Raw genomic sequence first — 13,104 nt, forward strand, 5'->3', positions numbered from 1 at the left:
TGAGCAGCAGGAATAATTTTTAACATAGGAAGAAATGAAAATAGGAAATGCTTTTGTAGTATCCTACACCCTGTTATGAAAATTTTTGCATGCATGCTATTTTGTAGTATCTCTTTTAGAGATTAATTTCACTTCTCGGTGCTCCAAATGAATAAGGAAAAGTTATCACTGGCTGTCAATCATCTTGGGTATGTAAAAGGAGCCAGTTACCTTAAAAGGGAGATGTGGTGACCCTTTAGTATGACTCTGGACAAAACACTTTTGCCCATCCCTTTTACCATGGAGGGGAAGGCTAGTTCCAGTTTTGGAGGGAAAGACAGGGAAAGAGGGAGAGAAGGAAAGAGAAAGGAGAAATAGAGACTTCAAAGGAGATGGTTTCAAAGCCAGTGTGGATAACAGCTGATAATGACCTGAGGTTATTGCAAAAATAAAGGGACTTTTTTGAGAAGTCCTTTGGCCCGTGCTGGCTCTCAGCATGTTGAACTTTTCACTCGCTGCCTATTAATTAATTTATATCCTGCAAAGAGTTGAGTTGCCCTAGATCTTGGGCCCCAAAATTTATCCATAAACAGGGGATAAACCATGCAGGGCCTTGTTAAGAAGTTTTGTTCTTATCCTAAGAGTAATGAGAAGTCACTCAAGGATTTAGAGAGGGATGAAGTCATTAGACTTGACTTTCAAACACATCCCTGAGAGAAGAGTGGAGACGATCGATCTTCTGAGATTATCCAGAGTCCACTGTCATCCCCCGTGGTACTCTACTGCAGCCCCAGGCTGGCGACCAAGACTTCTTCACTCTTCTAAACTGTCATCTCCAAGAAGCAGCAAGACAACAGCAGCCTCAGAACATTCTCAGGAATTCCCACTCCTCTCGGCTTTTCATTTAAAATTCAGCACATAAATTGCTAAAAGGAGGGAAGGTAGACCAAAAGGGAACAGCGAGGCCCTTTGCTCCCCTCCCCCTACATGCTCTCTGGCTCTCTGGCCTAGACTCTCCGAGCAGGGCTGTGGGAAATGGCTTGAAGACGAGAGAGAAAGTTTGAGGGGAGGAAAGGGGAGGTCTGGCAGGAGGATGCTGGGCCTCGGGCAGAAAGCAGCCTTGTTTGGGGCCCTTCGGATTACACAACCCAGTAATGCCCCATTTTCAACCTGGCTGAAGGCCTGGACTGAGGCCTAGAGATGCAAAGGGAGAGGCTGCCAGAGAAGCCAGGAAAATGCTGGCAAGTAAAGTAAGTCAGGGGCAAGAGTGGGGGGGTAGAGGCCTGTGGCAATGAAGCTGGAGATCTCCCAGATCATTGCCCTGGTGGCTTGTTTGCTTGAATGTTGCTCATGAAGACCCAACCCAACGTTTTAAAAACTCTCCAAGGTTTCTCAATCTTCCTCTAGTGGCCCAAAGTTCCCCACTTCCCAGCCCTTTAGTTATTTTATTGACACACAGCTCCATTCCAGTAAAAGGATGGTTTGGGGCGTGGGAGAGTGGAGTGAGGCAGGTATAAAGAGGAAGCTGGAAGCTTGGGGAAGAAGCCCTGTCCAGGGGGCTGGCACGGGAGCCCGTGGGCAGGCAGAGGGAGAGGACACGCCACGGCTGGCTCTGCTGCAGCCAGGATGGGCCTGACGGTGGCTCAGACAGGTCTCCGGGGAAGATAGGGGTTGTGAGTTTTCAGACTGGGGGACCCAGGCAGCCCACAGAGCACAGCCTCCCACCTGCTGGGGGGAAGGAGTAGGACAGGAGGGGGTCGGGGAAGCAGAGCTGGGTGAGGGACCCAGGCTGCAACGGGAAGGGAGGAGGCTGGTTTAGCCCCTTGATTACTTGGGGGGCAGGGTGGGGTGAACTTGCCAGTGACCTGACCCTGGATTTCCCTTTCAGGCTTTGCGGTCCTGGTGTTGCTCCAGTGTTGTAAGTACCCCACCCCCACCCCCACACCCTTTTTTTTTTAACACCCCCTTCCTTTTTTTTTTTGTTATAGCACAACTTACATATTTCAAATGGACAAAAAAATTAGCATCATTTACAGTATCTTAAGATAAAATGCCTTTGTATAGGAGCTTCTTTTCCAGTACTTTGAGGTCTATAAGCTGTATCTAGAAAATTCCTACTGTGGAAAATGAAGTTGCTTAAATCAAATGGAGGTGGGGGAAGGGCCTGTGGTTTTTCTTTGGATTAATTGCTGTGACTGTCCTTCAGGTGTCTGGGGGAGTTTCGTATTTTCTTTAGACATCATTAGACACCAAAGCTTTTGCAGGACAACTCTGATGCTATATGAATTCTGCCATTTTGCCAGCACTGTTACAGCTCATGGGTTCACCAGTCCATTTGAACTATTAACTCCGTTCACATAGATTTCTGTTACCAACCTTTCAAAGGGGTGTGCTTCTGGGTATTTGGGTCCACATTCTATTTTAAGGCTGTATATTCGGTTTTTGTAAGTCGTTCTTGGAGGCCCAATTGCCATCCCTGTCCATCTTGTAAATGCCATGTCTTTGTCACCTCCTAAACCCCAGCTAACTGTGCTGTCTCCTGCTCCTTTCTGGCCTTTGTCAAGTTCTTCCAACACTCAGAAATCACGAGGGACTTTTACTCCCGAGCCCGTGGTGGCTGCCATCTTGTGTCGCTGTCACTTACTCCTCCCTTTTAAGCCAGGGGAGACAGCGCTGCACTGAGGGCAAAGCACGGGTGTGGAGCTCCTGGCACCAAGGGCACTTTTCCAGTTCTTTCTATGATCCAAAGAGCTCATAAATACTTTTATGTAGATGTTTTTTATACAGCGCTCTACTTTTCTGTGTATTTGAACTTTTTCAAAATTAAAAAAAAAAGTTTTGAAGGCTCAGTTTCAGTGAAGGCTTTGGCTAATGGCCCTGGTGAGAACCACTCTCATGGGCCTATAGGCCACAGGTGAGTGATGCCCACTGGTTTTCCTCCATAACCAAAAGGGCAGAAAAGACTCAGTTTGCAGCAGGAGGAATTGGAGTTAGAGGAGAGGAAGAACTTCCTGGTCCATCTGGGAGACTGCCATGGCGGAGGGGGTTACTAGTGAAGGATGCTCCCACCTGGAGCCAGAGCAGACAGAAAGGAGACAGCCAAGGGCCCCCTGAATCAGCTACCCCAGGGCAAGGCCACCAGGCTGGCCCCTGAAGGCTGGGGTACTCTTCTTCACTGGCTTTCTTGGGCTGCATCCCTCCTCGCCCTCAAAGCCTCTGCCTCCAGGAAGTCTTCCTTACCGGAGCAAGTCCCACTGTAACTTTATGCATTAGCCCCCACCCTCCCATTGCTCTGTGCCCCATTCTTAGTGTGCAGAGTATTCATCCACTGCATTTGATCATTTCTAAACATTTTTAGAATCAGCCTTATCACCATCCAACAGGGAACTTCCCAGAAGCATTTAGATTTCTGTCTTCCCTCCCAACCCTGCCCCCCCTCCACCCCTGGGCCGCTTTGGTGCTCAGCTCAGGGCTCAGCCAGAGGGTCGCTGGCTGAATCCTCGCCCAGGCTCCACCTCAGACTTCTCCCTCAGGCTCTGCATACAAACTGGTCTGCTACTACACCAGCTGGTCCCAGTACCGGGAGGGTGACGGGAGCTGCTTCCCGGACACCATCGACCCCTTCCTCTGCACCCACGTCATCTACAGCTTTGCCAACATAAGCAGCAATGAGATCGACACCTGGGAGTGGAATGATGTGTCGCTCTATGACTCACTGAATGCCCTCAAGAAAAGGTTGGGCCATGGGCTGGACAAGACAGGAGGAAGACACAGGGTTACCTGGGTGGCCCTGGGGCAAGGCAGTTCTGCCCAGGAGGATGGGCAAGGGCCCAGGGTACCCACCTCTGGGTGGAGAAATGCAGGGGCTGGGGCTTAAATGGGAGGAGGTGATGAGGGCAGGTGTTGGGCAGGGTTGGGGGTGATACTAGAGGCAGACTATAAAAGAAGGCATCAGCTGAGCTCTCCTGGGAAAGGGAAGCCCGCTCCTTCCCCTGAGGGCCTCTTCAAAGACTGAATTCTCATGACTCTCTTCTGCCATACCTTAGGTGTCCCACTGCAGGGGAACAAGATATGGGTAGCATATCTTGGATAAAGTCCATGACCTCTTAGAATCATTGAATCTCAGGGCCGGAAGGAACTTAGAGGTCTAATCCATCCTCCCATCCAAAGCTGGAAGGCTTCTATGACCTCCCAGACATGAGGCCACCGAGTGTCACAGCAATTTCACTCTATCCCTGCCCTCCCCTTCTTCTTCTGCCTACAGAAACCCCAATCTGAAGACCCTCCTGTCTGTTGGAGGATGGAGCTTTGGCTCTCAAAGGTAGGACCCATTCCTCAGGAGGGGACTACAGAGGATGTAATAAAAGGGGAATGGGGGGTTGGGCAAAGGGGCCCCAGACTGGTTGAGCACAGAGGCCTAGATGCTTGTCAAGGATCTTAGGCTCAGGTACAGCCAAGGAACCAGAGTCCAGAGAGGGATAGGAACTTGCCAAGAATCACACAGCAAGTTGGCAGTGGATCACCTGATTCTCTGCCAAGCCTGAGAACAAAGAACTGATGGGGAGCTACTGCCATAAGGGCTGGAAGAGGGTGGGGAGTGGAAACGAATGGGAAGACTTGGGGGTGTGGAGAATGGGAGGACGTCCTAGAGTGGGTTGTGCTGGAGCAGGGCTTGAAAAGGGGGTGGGGTATGACCAGGATGTCTCCCATTTATTGGGCGCTTACTATATCAGGCACCGTTTCCAACCTTATCACATGTAATCCTCATAACAGTACTGTGAGCTCATTTTACTGTGACTCAGTTTATAACCCACCAAAATGGCTTGGCTAGTAAGTGATAGAGCCAGGATGGAAAACCAGAAATGCCTGGCTCTTTCTAAGATGCCTTAAGGTGGGTCTTGTTCCAACCATGTCTTCCTAGAGCCCCTCCTGGGCTCAGGATCCCAGCTCCCAGGCTCAGAAACCCTGCCAGATGCTGAGGGCACCTGCATATTGGTGCTGAGAACGCTACTGGGGTGATCTCGGTTCTAGATTTTCCAACCTAGCCTCCAATACTGAGAGTCGCCAGACTTTCATCAAGTCAGTGCCGCCATTTCTGCGGGCCCATGGCTTCGACGGGCTGGACCTATCCTGGCTCTACCCTGGACGGAGAGACAAGCAGCATTTCACCACCCTGGTCAAGGTGCCACTCGGGTCAAGGAAAGGGGCAGGGAGGTGGGCAGGCATGAGTGAGCAGAGTCGGTTAGAAGCTCTCTTCAACTGATGCCCTCCCGAGAGCAGGCAAAGAGGGTCCAAGGCCTCACTACAGGGTTCCAGGATCCTGTAGCAGGAACAAGAAAAGTTGCCCTGTGCCCTGGAGACCTCACACAGCAAGGAAGCCATCTTATGACCACAGTGGGAGGTGGAGGGGGACCCTAAGAGGCCAAAGGTGATAACAGAGTCAAGCATCTACTCACCACTTCCCACTCAGTGGTGTGCCATTGCCCCTAGGACACTCAGCTCCATCTGGGGCAGCCCAAGCATCTCGAGTTATCCCAGTGTCAGAGCAAGGGTCTAGACAAATTGTCCACAATACCAATTATAAGTCACTTTAATTTTGTGATTTCACATACCAGCTTGAACAAAGCACAGGCTGAAAGGCAAATTTCTTCCAACATTATCTGTGGGCTAGTTACAATCAACCACTGTTCTGATGTTCCCTTCAGCACCAGGAGTAATGAAGTGCAGACCAGATAGGATGTAGGGAGAAGACAGGTCCAAACACGTTAGAAAAAGAATGGGTTACCCTGAAGATAGCCCCACTGATGGGTCACTTCATCATTTCCGCCAAGCCCCAGAAGGTTGGGGATCACGGCAGATGGGGAAGACCCATGAGGTTGGCCAGAGATCTTGGCCTCCCTCAACAAGTCTCCTTCTCAGACAGCCTGGGCCCCCTCTCACTCACCTGTCTCTCTCCTATCTAGGAAATGAAGGCTGAGTTTGCAAAGGAAGTCCAACCAGGAACAGAGCCACTCCTGCTCAGTGCAGCTGTGTCTGCAGGGAAGGTCAACATTGACCATGGCTATGATATCCCCCAGATATCCCAGTGAGTCTCCTGCCTCCCCAGAAGCCTCTTTCCCCCACCTTGCCCTAGCACTCATGTAGAGTCAGGAGACTTGACTTCTAGTTCCAGTTCTTCAGCAAACTTGATGTGTGACCTTAAGTAAGTCTATTCCCCTCTCCATACCTCAGTTTCCCCACTGATCAAATGGGGCATAATGATCCCTGACCTTCCTTTCTCCCTTGGGGTGTCATGTTGGCCAGTTGAGAGAGTTGCTGTGAATGTATTTTGGAGAAGGAAATAGGAAAAGCTATACAAACTGGCCAGCCACAGCTGGGCATTTTCTCAGTTCCAGGTCAAGTAGAGTGCTGGGCTCTGGAGAGCCCACACAACAGTAATGATATTTTTTTCATTTCTAGAATGCTGGAGAGTCCTCCGGGTGCTTTCACACACACAAGAAACCCTCTTCCCAGTTCTCCCACCCTGTCTTCCTCACCCTGCCCAATTAAGCTTGTGACTATGAGAGATCAAGCAGCCTGGTTTCTTGGTAGAGCAAAGGAAAGATCTTGGAAACCCCAAAGAAAGAAACACAGGCCCTTCCATATGACTCCAGAATCTTCTCTAGGGTCTTAAGGTTGTATAGTCTTGATGTTTAAATTGATTATTTAGAGGGTAGAAAAGAGGTAGCTCGCAACCATTTGCCCAAACATCTGAAGCTCATACACTTGGAGTCTGCCAACAGTGCCCCAAGCCCACAGCCCCTGAGACTCCCAGTGCAGGTGGAAAACTTCCTCCCTCCCCCATTGTGTCCTTAGGCTCAGGTCATTCTTTGGCCATGCTCTTTCCCTTTAAGGCTGTCTGTTGAGGCTGCTTTTAACCTGTTTTCACCAAGAGGAACATGGCAGGAGTGGAGGGAGTAAGGTGAGATGGAGCACCAGCTCCCAGTAGTGTGCTGGAGGCACAGCAGAAGAACACTGTTCTTGCACTAAATAATTTAGTGGGCCCTAAGCCCACTCCCTGCTGTGGCAGAGAGGACGGGGTCCAGCAGCCAGAAAACAGATAGCTGAGAAGGGCTCGGTTCTCAGCTGCCCGCCTGTCCGGCTCACATCCCGCTGGGGTGGTGGACTGGAGGCCAAGAGCTTTCCTAATTTCCCACCCCCTCCCCCCACAGACACCTGGATTTCATCAACCTCTTGACCTACAACTTTCATGGAGCCTGGAGCAAGACCACAGGACATCACAGCCCCCTATTCAAAGGCCAGGCGGACGCAAGGACTGACAGATTCAACAACGTTGTGAGTGCCCAGAAGGAGGGAGGGCCAGAAGGGGGTCTGCAAAGATCTGCACATGCTGGTGTTCACACACCAATCCATCTAGTCCTCAGTACAATCCTACAAGGGAGGGGTTATGGGGCCCACTTCACAGAGAGAGAAACTGAGGCCCAAATTCTCTGCATTCTCCATGGCTCCTGGAATGAAGGAGGAAACACTCCATAGAGGATGAGCACATCTACGGATGTAGCTGCAGATGGACTGAGCAAAGGCGCAGGTTGGGGGATGGTGCAGAGCAGAGAAAGCACCGCAGTGGCCGGGGGCTCAGGAGGCTCATGGAGGCTCCACCTGCCATTCACTAACTGTGAAACCTGAGCACGTCACCAGATCTCTGCATCTGTCAAGAAAAATTAATCCCTTCTGATACCTAATAGGATTTTTTAAGGGCATGAAACCATAAAACGCATTTTAAAGTGATATTATTTGTTCCCAGAGGGAAGAGAACTCCCAGATGTACCATATACCTGTAATCCCACTCTCTGAGGTGGCAGAATTAATTGCACAACCTTCCCCATCTCCATACCAGCAGCCCAGCTAACTGCTTGTACTCTTCCCATCCTACCCTCAACCCAGGACTATGCTGTGGGGTACATGGTGAGGCTGGGTGCCCCGGCCAACAAGTTGGTAATGGGCATCCCCACTTTTGGGGGGAGCTTCACCTTGGCATCTGCAGAGACGGGCATCAGAGCCCCGGCCTCGGGGCCAGGTCTACCAGGACGCTTCTCCAAGGAGGAAGGAATGCTCGCCTACTATGAGGTAATGGAGTTGGGGGAGAAGGGAAAATCCCCCAACACCACCAGCAGCCCTGGGGAAGGTGATCCTTCCAGCCTACTCCATGCTTTTGCTTCCTTGGAAATCACAAAATGTCCCAGTTGACTTAGCACCCCTGACGAAAAGGAAGGGGTGCCGCAGACCTTCAGTTACTAACAGTCTCCCCCAGGCACACTGGTGCACACCACCCCCTAGGAAGAAGCTAAAGGATATCCCGAGGCCACAGAGTAGGGGCCTTCCTTACGGCCCAGGAAAGAACAACGGCCAAGAGACAGGCTCTTTTGCTTTAGTCCAGTCTCTGCTGTTCTGGCTGTGTGGCTTTGAGACAGTCTTCAGTGTCAACTCAACATTTCCCAAACCCCTGGTTAAGATGGAGAAAGGTGATCATAACTCTCCCCCAACTCCCAAAGCTCTCAGGCTGCAGCAGGCACAAAGAACTTTTTCTGGGACATTTGTATCTGGTTTTGCATAAATTTGCATGGAGCCTACAGTCTCTGGGGGTAGATGCAGCCTGCAAACTCAGTAGAGATTGAGATGGCAGGATGAAGCCAGGGGCTGAAGGAGATTTGGGGAGTGACATCTCCCGGTGACCTGCCAAGTCTCAGTGTGACTCCCCCCAATACCCCTGCCCTGTCTCTGCTCAGATCTGTGACTTCCTCCGTGGAGCCACAGTCCATCAACTCCTGGACCAGCAGGTCCCCTACGCCATCAAGGGCAACCAGTGGGTGGGGTACGATGACCCAGAGAGCATCAAAAGCAAGGTAGGCTTCCCCAGGGCCACACCCCAGGATTAAAGGAGGGAGAGGGAGGCCCTGTTCCAAGCAGCCAGGCGTGGGTCCCCCTGCACTTAGGGCTGGGCAGTGTTGCGGGTCCCTGGGGAAGGGCCCACAGGGCTGGTTCCTCCCTGTCCCTGTCCCTGGGAACTCAGCACTGCTCACTCCAGGCCTCCCCCGCCAGGTACAGTACCTGAGGCAAAAGCAGCTGGCAGGAGCCATGGTGTGGACCCTGGACTTGGATGACTTCCGGGGCTCCTTCTGTGGCCAGAATATGCGTTTCCCTCTCATCAGAACCATCAGGGATGCACTTGATGCGCCTTAGCCCTCTCGTCGTTCTGCACCCAGTGGGAGCCAGGGAAGCCTCCACACCCTGGCTCCACCTGCCCTGATCACCTGTCCTTTTTGAGTTCCAGGATGAGCCCCAGTCTCCCTTCCTTGGAACCTGCCTGGAGGGCCACAGATCTGAGATTTGAGCTCAGCTCTGGTGGACAAGGAGGTAGGGGTTTGGGCCTGGGGTCAGTGAGGCCTCAGAACCCTCTCGGTGTTAAGACACACGCTTGATATACACTCGTTGATTAATGAAAATGTTCACAGACCCCAAGCCTGCAACAGGGGAATTCTTTGACACAGTTACCCCCAGCCCTCCTTGCCCAAAGACACCATTTTGGCAAGCTCTACTGCCAAGTAGCCAAACATCTTAATACGAAGCAAATGGTCTTACTAATTATACCCTATGCAAAGCCCAACTTGAAACCTTCACCTAGGAACATAATCACATCTCCCATCCCACTTCCCTTTCCTAAATCCACAGCTGCTCAATAAAGTACGAAAGCTTAACAGTGTGTTGGCACTTGCTTCAATCCCTCTTGGTGGCCCCACTGGGCCCACTGGGCTTCCCACCCCCGTCCTTGCTGGATTCCTCTCCCTGAGGCTTGGTGGCCTGGGCTTGCAGAGGGTGAGGCCACCGTGGCTTCGGCTCCCCTGGGAGCCCCACTGGGAGGCCAGCAGCCTCACACTCACCTGCCTTGAACTGAACCTGAGAGGGTTGACAGCCTTCCAGGTCTTAAAGTCATTGTCATCAGTCTTCTTAATTAAGCTCCTTGATAAAAGAAACCTGTTCTGTTTCCTGAAGTACAGGAGACCTGGACAAGGAAGTCTTTTAACCCCAACACTTCATCTCCTCCGACTCCTGGGAAGACGGTGGGAGCCAACCACAGGGCCAGTTTGGGAAGCCCTAAGCCCTGGGCTCTGAGGGCCAGAGGGAAATGCAGATGCCATCTCGTGCACCCTCCCTCCCTCCAGGGCTGGAGTCCCTGCAGGGTGAGTGAGGGATGGCCTTCCAGCCTCTACCTGATGCCCCCAGTGACGGGCAGCTCATTACCTCAAAGGCAGCTCATTCCATTGCAGGGCTGAGATCTGTCAGGGCCTCCCCAGAACCACACTCCCTCACTCCTTCGACCATCCATGCAGAGATCAAGACTCCTCTGCTCAGACTGGCTGGGATATGAAGGGGATAATGGGCTGGGCTATGCTTGGAGACCAGTCAGTTTTCTAGCCTTCATGATTGGAGAACCTCTCACCAAGTTTTGGTGAATTCTTAGGGTCCCATACACATCCATATCCAAAGAGAACCCAGATGCACACTTCAAAACCAAACAGGATTCATTTGTGGATTCCCTAATTGGGAGATTCTTCGTAACTGAGGATAACCACAAATTGGCCAGATAGTTTGTGACACTGCTTTGAGGTATAGGGAAGGAAATGTCTATTGATTGCCCCAAAATCTGAAGCAGCTGGAGCTGGGCACATGCAACTGATCCCAAGGTCACAGTCCTGCTAAAGGCAAAGAAAGTGAGAACTTGGCCAGAGGCTCGGAGGGTACCCACTGGCCAGTGAAGCTAACATTACTGAATCCCTGGCCACTGCCCACCCCGCTCCACAAGGGTCTTTGAAACCCCAGGGGCTGTGAGCCCTCCTGGGCAGCCAATCCCCTGCGCCCTGGGCACCCTTCCCCCAGCCTCAGGCTGGCTCTCCCGGGCTGACTTAGGGTCCTGCTGAGTTAGTCACACACCCTTATAGCTGCAGAGTCAGAGTCAGAGGCCAGGGGTGGAGATTAGGTCTCAGACAGGACACTGAGTCACCCAGCAAAGGGCACAGGCACCCTCCACTGCCTCTCTCCAACAAGGTGGGGGCAGGGGAGAGACAGCCACACTCCCACAGTGTGTAACCCCTCCTGCACCCCCACCCCCACCCCCAGGAAGGGGGAAAATGTACATGGGCTCATTACAAGTCTGTCTGTTTATTTACTTATTTATTTTTAATTTGAGCTGGACTCTGGAGCCAGACTGCTTGAGAGTGAATTCAATTCTGCCATTTCCTGGCTGTGTAAACTTGGGCAAAGGGACTCAACTGCCTGAGCCTCAGTTTCCTCGTCTGTAAAATGGGGATGATAGTGAGTGGTAGGGTCGTGGTGAGGATTAACATACCTTGAACACCACCTGACATCTAGTAAGTGCTCAAAATATGAGAGCTACACTTGGCCCTTATCATTCATCCTACAGTCCTTTACAGAGTTCCAGCCAGGTGCCGGCTCTGTTGTGGGCGGCGAATAAAGTAGGCCCAGTCACTGGCCTCGAGGAGCACATACCCTCGTGGAGGGGACAGAGCAGTAAGCAAGTAACTTCAGAATCTCACCCTTGTAGACGCACACACACACATACACAGTGTCTGCCCTCTGTAAAACTCAGCAGGTCCCTGTGCTCCCTATTATCCTGGGTAATCCAACCCTATGTTTAAAGAACACACAGCCTTTTGTGACCCAGTAGGCCTAGGCCCTTGGAAATCATCCCAGGTGCACACGGAGCTTCAGCTAACAAGAGGTGCAGCTGAAATCATGCTCACAGCTAATCTGCTTTGAGTGCTAGACGTGGGTGGGTTGGGGGTTTCACACTGGAGACCGCAGAGGAGCCTCACAGCTGCCTGGTGAGGTAGGGGAGCAGCTCTGGCCCCCCCCAGACTCCAAGCTCAGTAACCCCCACCCCCACCTTGGAGTCGAGGAAGCTTAAGAAGTGTGTGTGCTCACTTGGTGCCCTGATCTTGGGCGCTAACACTCAAACAGGAGCCAGGGATCCTTGGAGAAATGGCTGATGCCAGGGCTGGGGCAGGGTAGGTTCAATATTTATGTATTTTTAAATAGTGGAACATATCATGTGTGCTAAGGAGGGCACAAAATGTATCTGTTTGTAATTTACAGAATTGTTATAAAATAAAAACCTGGGTAACCACCACCCAGGACAAGATATGACACATCGTTAGTGTCCCCTGAAGCATCCACAAATCCTCTGCGACCTGATCCCTCCACTGGAGGCAACCACCATCCTGACTTTCACAATGACCTTGATTTCGTTTATGGTCTTACCACCTATGTATGCACCTTAAGGAAGAGAGCTTGGTCTTGCCTGTTTTTTTTTTGTTTTTTTTTTGTTTTTTTTTTTTACCTTTTCTTCCTAGATTCTTTTTTTTTTTTTTTAATTTTTTTTTAATCATCATTTTATTGAGATATATTCACATACCACGCAGTCATACAAAACAAATTGTACTTTCGATTGTTTACAGTACCATTACATAGTTGTACATTCATCACCTAAATCAATCCCTGACACCTTCATTAGCACACACACAAAAATAACAAGAATAATAATTAGAGTGAAAAAGAGCAATTGAAGTAAAAAAGAACACTGGGTACCTTTGTCTGTTTGTTTGCTTCCCCTACTTTTCTACACATCCATCCATAAACTAGACAAAGTGGAGTTTGGTCCTTATTCTTGCCTGTTTTTTGAATTCAATGTAGATGAAATTATACTGTAGGCCTTTCTGTCACATTATGTCTGTGAAATCATCCATGTGATTTTGGGTAGCTGGAGTTCGGTCATTTCATTTCGTCTTTTGCTTCACGGCTGAATAAATGCGCCACAGTTCTCTATCCATCCCACTGTTGATGGACAGTTGTTTCCCCCAGATTTTGATTATTGCAAATAATACTGCTATGAACCTTCTTGTACATGTCTCCTACAGCCTGTGTGGTTTCTAGGGCTGGAACTGCTGGGTCATAGGGGATCACGTTTTCAACTTTATGAGATACTGTCTCACTTTTTCCAGAGTGGTTGTTCTAATCCACACTCCCAGCAGCAGTGAGAGTTCTTTTTCG

General features: G+C 50.7%; 1 protein-coding gene and 1 pseudogene across 2 annotated transcripts; one reads left to right on the top strand and one right to left on the bottom strand.

Annotated features, from left to right (window-relative positions):
- Positions 1-1,420: 1,420 nt before the first annotated feature.
- CHI3L1 (chitinase 3 like 1) lies at positions 1,421-9,734 on the top strand. Of its 2 annotated transcripts, none has more exons than XM_037825012.1 (10): positions 1,421-1,490; positions 1,868-1,897; positions 3,513-3,714; positions 4,244-4,300; positions 5,011-5,161; positions 5,943-6,064; positions 7,191-7,314; positions 7,924-8,106; positions 8,766-8,882; positions 9,079-9,734. In XM_037825012.1, exons 1-10 carry the CDS (start codon positions 1,457-1,459, stop codon positions 9,217-9,219), a joined length of 1,161 nt encoding a protein of 386 aa, XP_037680940.1. In that variant the 5' UTR covers positions 1,421-1,456; the 3' UTR covers positions 9,220-9,734. The 2 variants fall into 2 exon arrangements, with proteins under 2 accessions (XP_037680940.1, XP_037680941.1); XM_037825013.1 differs by lacking the exon at positions 1,421-1,490 and adding an exon at positions 1,504-1,630.
- Positions 2,121-2,603, bottom strand: LOC119527341 (annotated as a pseudogene).
- Positions 9,735-13,104: the final 3,370 nt, after the last annotated feature.

The sequence above is a fragment of the Choloepus didactylus genome, chromosome 2 (genome assembly GCF_015220235.1).
Source record: "Choloepus didactylus isolate mChoDid1 chromosome 2, mChoDid1.pri, whole genome shotgun sequence".
In the NCBI taxonomy this organism is placed as follows: Eukaryota; Metazoa; Chordata; class Mammalia; order Pilosa; family Megalonychidae; genus Choloepus; species Choloepus didactylus.

Coding starts and splice junctions, on each gene's coding strand:
- CHI3L1 (XM_037825012.1), top strand. CDS start 1,457: ATGGTTTGGGGCGTGGGAGAGTGGAGTGAGGCAG. Junction 4,301..5,010: donor TGGAGCTTTGGCTCTCAAAG/GTAGGACCCATT, acceptor TCTCGGTTCTAG/ATTTTCCAACCTAGCCTCCA. Junction 7,315..7,923: donor CTGACAGATTCAACAACGTT/GTGAGTGCCCAG, acceptor CCCTCAACCCAG/GACTATGCTGTGGGGTACAT.